We start from the raw sequence: 13,047 nt of genomic DNA on the forward strand, positions 1-13,047 counted from the left end.
AACAACCGGGTCTCGGTGGGAAAAAGGTAGTGCGGGTGGTGTCGCGGGTGTAATAAACGTAAAAAAGTGCCTACACGTACGATGGAGAGAAATGAGACCGCCGAAGGACTTGAAACAAAATGCACCGTCATCAGACAGCAACCTTCCCAGACGTGATATCCAACCATCGTGGGAATGAAATCTCCTTTCTAGCGCGTTTGCATTCGATTCCAGTCTTTTTTTCTTTTCTTTTCTTTCCTTTTCTTTTCTTTTCTCTGTTCCTCTTGCTTTTTTTCTTTTCATTTTTCGTATTCAAACAGTGAAATATTATTCATGATTTCTGTCAACTCTTTGGTAGCGTAAAGGAGAAAAACTCAGACGAGCCGTCAAGTATGACGTTTTAAGATTAATCTTGCTTCTCTACGAAATAATTTTAAGAAAATCTTGATTAACCTTAAGATAATTCTGAACTCTCAATTAACTTATTTTAATTTCGAAATCGTTTTTAACGTTTATTTTTACGTTTATTTAGCTCCCTCCAATTTAAACGTAATAATTTTAAAACAATTTTTCTTCGCATCTGCTTTTCATAGAAAGTAGAAAGCATTTCCAGAAATGCGGTGAATTTAAATTCAGTGTTACAGTTAAATTCGCATTTCCTCTCGCTGCTCTCATCTTACAGTCACGAAATTCACGATAGTTTGTCCATAGTTCTTCCATCGATGTAGTAATTATTTCTCAGTCAAGAGACATCGTTTGCACCTGACAGTTTACGCATACGAAATTCCCGAAGAGACAGACTCGTCCGACGATTCGGTTAGATTCCAGTTACGATCGCGAATATTCAAGCAACTACTCCAAGACGAAGACGAAGACGAAGACGGAAGACTTCCATTCGAACCTCGTTAAGATCCTCTTGAAAGCTTCTTCGAAACGAGCTTTCCGATCCCGCCTAAAATGAGAGGCCTGTTTTCTCTCGCGACGGTTTTCGCCCTCTTTTTTACAGACTTCTGTGCCCGCCCTTCGTTTTGCATGCTGGTTATCCGCGCCGATAAATAATTTATCTCTCGGAGATCTTATATCCCTCCTCGAAAGTGCAAAGAAAAAAAAAACTATTCAATTTGAAGTATCGACGCTCGCGAAGGAGAGGATCTCGAGCATCGTTCGACAAGAAACTTATTAATCTCTCTAACTGTGAATTATCAAGTGGATATTCGCATTTAGAAGGGTCAAAAGTTCGATTTCTCTTCTAATTTTTTTTTAAAAGACGACGATCTGGAGATTGTACATTCGAAAGTTTACGCTCAAATTACAAAGGTTTCGAAAGACTTACGCTCTTGCACAAAAGTCCTAGAATGAATACTACATTTGACTTAGGTTTAGAAAAATCAAGTAAAGAATCTGTGTTAATAAGCAGTTTGAAAATTTGATCATCTACGATAAATGTTGAGTATTAAAAGTGAAGAGTATCCTCGAATTTTCGAGCGAGAGCGTGAATGAAAAGTCTGAGGAACGTTACAATGTACAACAACATCGGGCATAAAACGCAATGGCAGAATTTCAATAATTCAAACAGCTATGCTGTTGAACAGTGGTACAATGGTCAATTATGATAAATAGCATATCGAAGCACTGGTTGTTGGCGAACGTGTTGTTAAATTTCGTACTCGAGGCACGGATCAGGAAGAAACAAAGGGGCCAGCGTTATCGTGAACCAGTCGAACCGACTGGAGGGCCCTTGGTTTTTCGAAGAATCGAATCACAAGGAGGACAGACGAGGATAGATAAAGGAAGGTGGGAGAACGAGAGAGGATGAACGTCTTGAAAGGTGGCTGCCCCTGGCAGTGCTCGTGTGGAATAAAGAGTCCTCCAAGGGCACTTGACCTCGATGTAACGACTTTGCACACGCTCGTAACTCGATATTGTGAAATCCTCTTATCGCGTGGTAGCAGCTGCAAGCGCATAAGAGCCCATCGAAAACGCGAAAAGACTGTGCGGCGATTACTCGAACGCCGTGAACTCTAATTTCCATGTCTGAACGTCGGAAACACGAATGAGTGACAAAACGAATGGAAAACGCTTCCCTGCCATTTCTTAGGACTTTCAACTTTTGAAGAGCACGTGTCCATGTTTTGGAAATGTTATTTCGTTTGTTTGTCGCGCTTCGCTGCACTACTATTTCATCGGTACGCGATTACAAAATTACCGAGTCACTTGTTAGTTGCCAGGATTTTAAATTGAACTAAAAAACTATGACAATCCTGCTTATGGTTAATGTCTAGAGGTACTCTGTCTTGTGACAATGTTAATGTCTCATCTTTCTGTTCACGCAGAATACACCCCGACGACGAGGATTGTTTTGCAATTTCTCGAATATCAAACAGATTGTAAAAAGAATTCGTTGGCTGTATCCGAGGGTGAATGGTACTTGGCCAAGGAACAGCCGTACAGCATGGTCGTATTACCGTCTTTAAAGGCACTTCGTAACGCGGACAGTTCTATTCAAGACTGTAGCAGGAAGTATAGCGAACAGTAATTCAACGTTTATTTGTAGGACTGGCCTTTAACTACCCGGCTTGTGTGCAGCCAGATTTAACCACCGTGCCACTCGTGCTACCAGCTTCCGTGAAAGCTACGTCTCTTGAAACGGGCCATGGTTTTAGCCTCCCGCACCCCCTAAGGGCCAAAGATCGCTGTGCGCAAAAATGAAATTCTAATTAAATCACCGCCGGTCTTGTTGAGTCAACGTAGTAACAATTCCCCTCGGTAATCGTCTCTCGTGTGCATCGCGGCTGGAATAAATTCCTGCGCTATATCGCCATTGGAAGATCTAATCGAAGCCTCGTTCCGCTCTCTCAATTTGTTTCCCACTTTCCGCAACGTTTGACCCGTGCACAATCGGTCAAACGAAGACCACCCCGTGCTTCCCTTATCAACGTTCGATCAGTCAGCACGCGTCCATTGCAACCCTCTGTTGCCTGTTCGAGCGAAAACAATTCGATAACGCACACTCGGATAAGACAGTCACGTACTATCCGTGTTTCGATATTCCGAGGTACTATGAATATTAGGGGCGAAATCAAGTTCAATTCGAGTCAAGTTCGATATCCGTGTTTCGTTCCGCGTTTCAACGAGCACACTTTGCAGTCCGTTCGTTTCGTACAAGCGAAGAGTCCGTTTCTAGAACACTGGAATGAACATCTCGATGTTTCGACAATCGGACACATTTTCACACACGAACGTATAAACAAATTTTATATTTTAAACGATGTCGTGTTGGACGTTGGAAATCAGAATCTTACAGAACGATACTGCCCTCCGTTTCACTGGAAGACTCAAAGGAGAGGTCCATTGTACACGTGCAACGCGATGTCTGAAACGAGATTTCTTTCTTTTCAGTTCTCGCACGTGCACGTCAGACGCATTCATATCGATACAATGAAAATGCACGTTCCTATTTCACCATACGCGACGCAATCGCGACGTTTGAAAACCTTCTAGTCGAAAAAAAAAGTCTCCAACACAAACCGAAACGTATTGCCAATCGCACCGCTGAATATAGAAGAAGAGCCACAGCGATGAAAGACAGTTACATTTAAAAGTCAAATATTTCTGATACGCGTGTAGCGAAGCTACGTTCCTCCGTGGGAAGAGTGTTTCGTCCGGTAAAATCCTGTCTCTTAAAAGGTTCAAACCTACTTGTAAGATACTCGATCCCATCTCTAATGAATATGCAATTTTATATTCCACGATGTTGTTAGCCGTCGCGATTGCAACTTTCCCTCCGTGGGGCCATCAACGTGGCAACGCTGTTACCTTCGTATAATCTACCCTCCGGCAGTCGTCTTGATTTTTTTCCAACGAATTACGACGAGCCAACCACCCGGACGCGTTGGTGCATCTTTAGGCGGTTCTCGGATTTCAAAGTGCGGGGACACGGCCCCGGGGCTCTGGCTCTTTGTCTTTAGCTTTAGCTGCACGCAGCTTGCTTTTAACCATTTCGCAGCTGTTCTTCGAAAGCTGCTTTTGAAAGACAATCTCTGTGAAAGCGTGCGAGAACGTACGACGGAGAGCACAGCTCTTTTCCCGATTTTGGTCACGTAGCTGGTTGGATCGCTTCCAAATGTATCTCTTAATCTTCGGAGTTCTATCTATTAAACGGGTTAATTAACGAATTAGAGTCATAGAGATCGCGAAAGGAAGAAAAGAAAAAGGGATTGAGTTTCTTCTTGCTGCTGCATAGTCCGTTCCAGTGATACTAGACAGTGATTAGTCAGACATCGATGAATCGCGTGTTTTACTCCTTTCAATTGCATTAAAAAAAAAAAAGTGGCGTATTTTAAGCGATGACATGAGTTTTTATAAAGTCAAAAGTTCGCGAGCAAATTCGTGAAACGTCACAGATGATAAAAATACCGAGAGACAAGATAACATTTTCAAGTGACGTTGAACGTTTCTCTTTGGGAGCATTCGCTTTTTTTTTTAAAGAAAAAAAAATAGACTAAAAGCTTCGATTTGCTTTTTAATAAATCAACAACAAGAGAGTCGCGAAGCCGAATATTGTAAGTATAAAAAGCGTGAAAGTGGAACGAAGCTGAATATCGATCCAGTCCGTGTCTCGGCCATGTCGTCGGTCATCAGTCGAATTTATAAAACATTCGCATCGCCGTAGCCGAATAGCGTGCGTAACGAACGACAGCGAGCCGCGAGTGCATTAGTCGCCGCAAAAATATGCAATTATACGGTGCACAGTTTCACCGCGTATTATTCATCGTCGCGGCGCGACCGCGTTTGGCCTGCACTCGAGAACGTGTCTCGCTTGTAATACAAAGTAGATACTCCCCGTCGACGAGAAGACACGTATAACGGCGCATAGTTAACCGGAATAATTTATCGCTCGAGACGATCGCATAGACTCTAGCGATCGGAGAAATTAAGCGGAATCGTACGAAATTGTACGCTTTTATCTCTCGCTCGCGAGAGTGAATCGTGTTCTTTCGATCATGGACGCGGTTTTTCGGTAAACAACGAAACGCGAAATTGCGTTAAACGTCGCGATCAAATTTACGAGCCGACGCGCGTTTGTCGCCTGTCGATTCGAGCGGAGGATGAAACTTTCCTCTTGAAATCAACGCCTCCGATTTCACTCGTTCGGCAAAATAAAAGTCACCACTCTGTCGCGCGGCGTGACGTGTTTCGCTTTCAATCGCGAAATTTCGCGTGATTTCGCTTAATTCGCCGGGGAATAGGATCTCTTCGTGGATTCGGCGTATAATGACAAACGGTTGGTAAAAAGAAAAGAGGGAAACGTGGGAGCGTGGGAAACGCGATACGACACACGACTCCTCGCGAATTTGACGAAAATGAACGACGGGAATTTAAGGGGATGCTAACAAAGGTTTCGATCGAAAGAGGCATTTGCCTCGTTTCCATTTTTTTTTTATCTTACACTCGAAGAATTGTTTGTTCTATGCGTTCAACGTTCTATTTGTTCTCCTTTTTCCTTTTTTTCGAGAGAGGAAGGGGGGGGCGGTCTGCCTAATGCCACCATCTTCGCCTTTTCAACCATTCACACGACTATGGCCTGATTATTTTCCATTCCATAATGTAGCTCAAACAAGCTTGTGCTTTCCATTATCCGAATATTAAACAGCCAAAAATGAATACAAGAGGCTCAAACCACGTACTATTCTGTTTCTTTGTTCGCCAAGGGTGCACCGAAAAAAGAGTAAACATTCGATCCCTATGTTTCTAGACTGATTTTTGACAGTTTCTAAATAAACGAAAAATTATGGAATCGTCGGTAATAAAAGACACCGTAATTTTGAACGATGGGAAAACTCTTTGAGACTTTAATCTGTACGGTCATACGGACAAAATTAGAAAACCACCGATGACTAAAATGTAGAAACGAAAGAATACGTAATCGTGTGAAAAGTCCGAATTAATAAAAATACACCATAAGTAAACTTAGAAAAGTTACGGATACTTTTCTGGTAGTTCTCGTGTTGAAATAATTCGTTTTCATAAGTTACATCGCATCGTAAGAAACAAGTCTAAAGAAAAATGCATTGTAAATTTGCTGCTTACACGCCCCTTGAATCATTGGACTTTTTATAGACTGGACTTTTGGACTCTTAGTAATTTTAGCAAGCGCTCAAAGAGTTGAGCGACCGTTGCAACGTTGAAAGAATGCATAATTCGAGAAGAATCGGGATCCGATAGACGAAGTAGCGAAGCGAGGCTTAATTTCAAGCCCTTTGTCTTCTATGTTCCATAGCCACATGAGTTGCCCTTTTGAGACGGACTTGTCGAAATTAGAAACAACGTATCACCCGAGGAGGAGGAGGAAGCAGGAAGAGGAGAGTAAAGGACGCATTGCTCGCTAGGAGTAATGAAATTGTTCCGTTTACTGGCCTAATTGCGCCGGCATTTTTCGCGCGATGCGACCGTGCCCGCACGTACCGTGAACAACAACGCCGCGCCGATATTAAATTTTTCTTTCGACCCTACGCGGAGCGCATATCGTACACGGCCATCCTCTAGTAGCTTGGTTAAATATTTATCGTTCCCCGGCCCGTTTGCCTTCGCCACACGCGATTTCGATCACCGATTCGAAACGGCACCGCCTCGCCGGCGAACCGCTCGAGGAGTCGATCGAAGATCGCTCTTATCGAGAGCTACGTGACGAGAGCGTTCTCTGTCGTCTATCTCCGATGAAATCCCTCATCGCCTCGTGGGAATCCCGGCGAGGGAACAGCGCGCGAAATGAAATCCGTGACATCGGCGAACGCGCTCGCGTTGATTAAAAACTCTCGCCTGGCAAATTAACCGTTCGAACTTGCGAATTCTTAAATTCCTCTTAATTTCCACTTTGTTACTTCGTTCATCGCTCGGGCAAAGAAGGGCGAAGAGACCAAGTTTGACGCCGCCAGCTCCGAGTTAATCGATACCGAGAGTCTCGGTGAATCTTTGGATTAAAAAAGGAGAAAAAGGAAAAAAATAAAAGAAAGAAAAAGGGAGAGAAAAGAAAAGGAAAAAGAGGGAGCAAAAAGAAAAAGAGAGACAACGAGCAACTTTCGCGCCGTTTTAACGAATTAATTTCATCAAGATGGAAAAACTTCAATCGGAATTCTCTCCGCGAGACCAGTTGCGTCTATCAGCGTTCGAACCGTGGGTCGAACACTCGAGGGACGTCACGCCAATTACTGTTCGAAACGTTCGTGCGCGGCATTCTCGCGGATAATGGATGGGATTCGGCTCGTTTCGATCGAAGTGGAAACATTCCTTCGCTTCTCTTTTTATTTTCCACCGTTTCCCTTCTCCTTTTTCTGCCCCTTTTAACGGCGAAGAGGAAAGAAACGCTAGCGGTGTTGACACGAATCGGTTGATCTCACGCGACGTTGAATCCTGATGGACTAATTCTCGAAATGGAGGCGCGATTACGCGAGCAAAGCCGCGTAATAGCGGGAGCCGCGCGTTTGCGAAATCGAGCGTGCCTTTCCGGTGTGCGCGTCGCTCGATTTACCGTCGGTTCGTGTCTTCATTTCCATCCGCGAAGCTCGAAGAAAGTCGACCGCACAAAAGAAGGGAAACGACGATACCGATACAAAGAAGATACCGGAGGGAAAAAAAACCTGGCTACTTTCCTTTTATGCCTCGGCACGGTTTCCGACCATGGTGGAACCGTTCTATCATCTCTCTCCGTCACAATTCGATGTTTCTTCGCGGTGAATCGCTCGAATCGACATTCACGAAATTTTATTACACTCCGAAGAGAAGAGATCGAATAATAATTCATCATCTAAGAACGAATATTATTCCTCCAATGTGAATTTTAACGTGGGTCTACGTTGGATACGTCAATGTTTGACGAGAGCCAGTGTTTTTCCACTTGAAGGAATACCGAAGGAAAGATAATTCGCATTAATTCTGCAATTGGCACGGGCAACGTTATTCACATGGACGGACAGACGTGAAGAAAACTGGCTAAACAGTTTTCGTTTCTGTTAAGCAGAGCCGTCCGACTAAAACAGAATCGTTCTACTTGGAACGTTTTCACGGGAGAAATATTTACATTAATTTTCATAATTGACGCGAACGATGTCCCTTTCAGCGAATAAATACGAAAGAAGATCAACGAAAATGTTTAAGCACGCGTTAAACGAACGTGTCTGACAAAGGACAAGCGCAGTTGTACTTAAAGCCACTGAATACACATCGAAAAAGAGTTAAACTTTCCCACTTAAACGTACAATTTTTGTAATCTAACGAACGTATTTTTAATGAAGAAAGTTGACGAGACTAAAAGTTTGAATTAACTCAAAGAAAAGCACAAAGAAGGTGAACAGTTCCTTTTTTTCTGTTTCTTTTCTTTCCGTTTTTCTCTTTTCCTTCTTTTTCAACAAAGTGGTTCAACAGAGAGTATGTTCTCTATCAGCGTTAGTCGACGGTGAACCCGAGAACGTTTAGCACGGCGTTAAGAACTTCCAGTGAAACGTCGGGCAACTTTTCTACATCGGATTATCAACGTTGCGAGATGGAATAACTTTTTGCTCTCGTTGTTAAGCCGTTATCGTTCGTCTCTTTTATCGTGGAGTATTTTAAATTACAGTGTTCGCGTCAGCCGTAAAACTACAGTCTGCCAACAGTGTTACGCGGTGGCAAGAGGGTGAAAGAGAGTGAGAGAAAGAGAGAGAGAGAGAGAGCTCTCCCTGTTGGCGCTCTTGTAATTTCGATGGAAAAAAGACCGGTACACCGGAGTGAGGAGGAGGGGAGAAGAAAAAAAGAGGAAGTTGCAACAAACTGTCAAGCCTCCACTAAACCGCATCACAAAAGGGAGCGTATGTTCAAGATGTAAAAAAGGGAACAGACGTACACAGAACGATAAACAACGACACGCGAGGAACGACGGGAAACTTTCTTCTCTCTACTTTCGACGAGTAAGGCTCGATACAGACAAGTGGTTTTTGTCGTTGCGACGTTACACCGATGATTTTTAACTGCGCGATACACATGCAACGTGCAATCGGACGAAAAAATGTCGCAATTATCGCGCCCGTATTTCCCGCCATTTTACACCGCAAGGTATTTATATAATAAACAAGCAGGGATATTTTGCCATTCGTATCGACAAAACACGAGTGTTCTTTCACCGTGTCGCAAGGATAAAAATTGCTCGTAAAACGTTTCTCTGATAATCCCTTCGCTCTCGCGAAAATACGAAAATCGTGCGCTCGGGTTCAGATTCATAATCATCGGGTTTACTTTCTCGATGAAAAAAAAGAAAAAGAGAAAAAGAAAAAAGGGGGGAAAAAGAGAAGAAGCTGTAAGAAATTACTAGTAGATCGAGCACATACCTTTGTGCGGTATTAGCGGCCAGGGATGTAACGGGGAGCCGGCAACCAGCCAGACACATGCCAGCAACACTCCGAACATTTTCACCCCCATCCACCTCGGACAGACGGAAACTTCCCTGCTTGTCCTCTCACCTCTTCCTCCACCTCCTCCTCCTCCTCCTCCTCCTCCTCCTCCTCCTCCACCTCCACCTCCCCCTGCTCTTCTTCAACTTCCACGTTCACGTTGCAGTCCGTTGTTCTCTTCTTCTCTTCTTCCACCTACGAATTCCCCTTCTGCTGCCTCTTTGTCCCTTACTTTCCCGGTCGACTCTCTTCTTTTGCCTCTGCACCACACACGAACTCCACTATAATAATCTCTGTGCTCTCTCTCTCTCCCTCTCTCTTTCTCTCTTTCGCTCTCTGTCTAGATCGTTCGCTGCCTGTTTCGAGTCCTCTCCGATTCTCGTCCAACCAAACCTCTCGCCAGGAGGTGGGAGTGGGGGAGGGGCGGAGGGGAGTGAACACGGCTGGCCGGGCCAGACACGGACGTAGCAACTCGCGACCGTGCACCGAGTCTCTGACCCACGTTATCAAACTGGTATCATAGTCTCTCCAGCTCCAGCACTTTCCACTTTGCGCAGCGACCGGCTTCGCGCAACCGGGTGCGTGCCGTCTTTCTACTAAAAGCCTTTCAACGGCACCGTCGAATTAGACGAAATGCAGTTCCAGGTTGTAGCAGGCAGCTACTATCTCAACCGTGGACAGAAGGTATCGTTTCAGTCTTTACTTCGGTCTTTGCGCCGCTGACTGAATTCAGTCAAGCTATTCCATCGTCGTGCATCGCATTTCCATTTTCGCCGTCAGAATTTCACCATTCCTGAAAGACTGAAACGTTTCCGGGATCTATTCCCGCGAATGGTAAGTCTGATCCCCGGCTGCTGATCCCCAGTCACGTTTTATTTCGTCGAGTCGAGCTGCGTGTTCCCGGTAGCCCGGTCGCGTTCGCGCGGGCTCGAAACTCGGATTGGAAACAAATTCCACTTCGAGGCGGCGAAGAACGAAAGGGACGGGATACGCGAGACTGTTTCGAGGAGGCAGCCCCTCGCGACGGATTCGCAGACCGATCTCTCCAACATTACGACCCGCGACGCGCTCAAAATTTCGTTAAAAGTCACTGTCACACCGACGTCGAGCCACATCTGATCGACCCGCGCTCGTTCGATTTTCGTCGAAATATCTGGACGACACTTTTCAGAATTCCGCGCGATCTTCGTTTAATCGCTCGAGTCCCGTTCATCCTAACTCCATCGACGTTCTATCTATCTTTCTCTCTCTCACTTTCTCGTACACCGACGTTATTGTCATTTTCGTGTCCCAGAATCTACACCTACTCGATTCGAGGTCCAAACACTTGGAATACATCAAAGTCTACGAAACTGCAACAGCTTCGGTGGCCTGGCTACATCTTCGTCGTTGCGCAGTCACTGGCGAATGTTCGATATCCGAACTCGCGGCGAACGAGACTTCGCTTCTTCACTGATGCACCGCCGGATCAAGGCGAAGCCTTTGTACTCGGTGGTGACGCACATCTCTCTCTCTCTCTCTCTCTTTTTCTCTCTCTCTCTCTCTCTGCCCTGTTACGTCTTGAAATCGAATCTCGGCGAATCTCAGTCGGACGGCACGGTGACACCGGAACGCATTACAAACGCTTCGCGCGCGCGGCCAATGGACACTTATTAAACTTTCCGTAGTCTGTGGTGGTGGCGGCGGCGTGGAGTTGCGCTACGTCGGACTTCCCTTCTCGTCGGAGAAGGGACGAGCGTCAAAGAGAAGCTTACGGGTTCCTCTAAACTCTGTGAATTCGTATCACGCGACGCGCCAGCACACCGATCCTTCTTCGTCCCTGTCCCCTCCGATGCCGGCCAGGATCTCCGGGCCTCTCTAATGAAATACTTCACGTGGTTGACTGGTTATTAAAGCGGCGTTCAAAGTCGCTGCCGATGATCAACGCCCTCCGCGCGCTTGTCCACAGCTTCGGCCGGCAACGTTTCGCGGTTGCTTCCAACGATGCGTGCCTGGAAAATCATCGAACGACTCGTTGAAATGAAATCGAAGCTCTTTTCATTCTCCTGTCGCAGTTTGAAATGTTTGTTTCGAGTTTCGTGCTCTCGGTAAATCGATCGAGGACCAAGCGTATCATTTCTCTTTTGTTTTCAACTTGGCAAAATTACAAAATTCAGTCGAACAACATAGAACGAACGTTTGGAATTTTCTTTCACGGTTCCAATGTTAAAAAATATGATTCGGTGATATAAATCGGCTAAATTGAACGAAATTATGAGTGAAATGAGATTGATCCTTAAATGATTATTAATAAAACCGAGTTTAGAAGAGAAAGCTTCTAGATTTAAAATCTCACTGCCTCGGTATTTATTCGATTGTTTTTTCTTTCTTTTTTTGTTTTTCGGTGAATAAACGCGCGCTTAAAGTTCAGTCCCACAACCGCAAAACATTTCCAAGTTTATCGAGCGGGTGACGATCGCAAAAGTATTGGAAGTATTTAGCGAAGTTGCATTTTAATTGGATGCAAATAAAATTCGCGCGTCGCTAACGAGCGGGACTTTGCGTCTGAAAATGTTTTGCACCGAGTGTCACTTTTCCCCGTGCTTCTCTCTCTCTCTCTCTCTCTCTCTCTCTCTTTTCTCTCTGAGCCTGGCCGGCTCGTTTTGTTTGCCTTGCCACACTTTTGGATGAGAAGCTCGATAGCGAGATATAATTTGATTCGTATTACCGAAACTAACCGCAAATCGTTTTGCTCTATGGTCGTATTTCGCTTGCGGGAATAAAGTTCTTGAAAATGACAAACATTCTTGCCTAAAGCTTTTCGTGTCGTTATGAATATTCGATAAACATGGTGGAGGAGTTCCATGTCTGATGAAAAGTTCGTTAAATCCAACATACAGTAGAAAGTTGAGAAAATAATTATCTTGTCCTTAATAAAGTAAAAATTCTTATCTCTTTATACAAAATTTAAAAAAATTAATTAATTAAAAACAAACAGAATCATAATATAAAATTTCTTTGTGCGTTAAATATTAAAGCTACAGTTTTTGGATATTTTACGTGCACCCCGTGCAACTTTATGCTTTTAAATTTCCCACGAATGCATAAAAAGACTGTCTTAATCACCAGCTGACAAGAAATTTAAAAAAAATGGCCTCCAGCATTGTACAGCGAATAAAGAATCACGCGAGAGGAGGAGAACCGATCCCACAGCGATATTTCAGCTTCTTCGTTGATTAATGTTTGAGAGACATTATTCACGTCGATGAAGAAACGATCGTTAGCGCGATGACGGACGTACATTACAACAGTTCGAAAGAAAATGCAACGATTGGTACATTAAATCCAAACAATTGCACCGGCATAGTTTATTATACCGTAATCCCGTTTCATTAATTAGTCGTACAGCTCACGCTAAATATTTCACCGCTTACACTTCCTTGCATCTCTGCATTGTTACGGGAATCCAATTAAACGAACGATTTATCTTTGTCCAACGGGACAACAGCTACCCTCCCAGGTATTAATTTATTTATTTGAAAAATATCATTATATCGTACACTTCTCCCGGTGCGCCAACTTGCAATATTTCATCCGGCCGATATAAACGGGCGATAAAAGTAAATAACACTGATAATTGTTTCTATCTGTTGTGTTCTCGCGGAAC

The 13,047-nt window shown here is 44.3% G+C and overlaps 1 protein-coding gene across 5 annotated transcripts in view; it reads right to left on the bottom strand.

Annotated features, from left to right (window-relative positions):
* Nucleotides 1–13,047, bottom strand: part of LOC122528408 (disintegrin and metalloproteinase domain-containing protein 10-like) — a 198,200-nt gene that overhangs the window by 172,586 nt on the left and 12,567 nt on the right. For all 5 annotated transcript variants that reach the window (XM_043653479.1, XM_043653478.1, XM_043653474.1 and 2 more), the window contains one exon: nt 9,339–11,392. In XM_043653479.1, the coding sequence (XP_043509414.1) occupies nt 9,339–9,429 (91 nt within the window). In that variant the 5' untranslated portion in view covers nt 9,430–11,392. The remainder of the gene's footprint in view (nt 1–9,338; nt 11,393–13,047) is intronic.

Source organism: Frieseomelitta varia, unplaced genomic scaffold (assembly GCF_011392965.1).
Source record: "Frieseomelitta varia isolate USP_RPSP 00005682 unplaced genomic scaffold, Fvar_1.2 scaffold_250, whole genome shotgun sequence".
Lineage (NCBI taxonomy): Eukaryota > Metazoa > Arthropoda > Insecta > Hymenoptera > Apidae > Frieseomelitta > Frieseomelitta varia.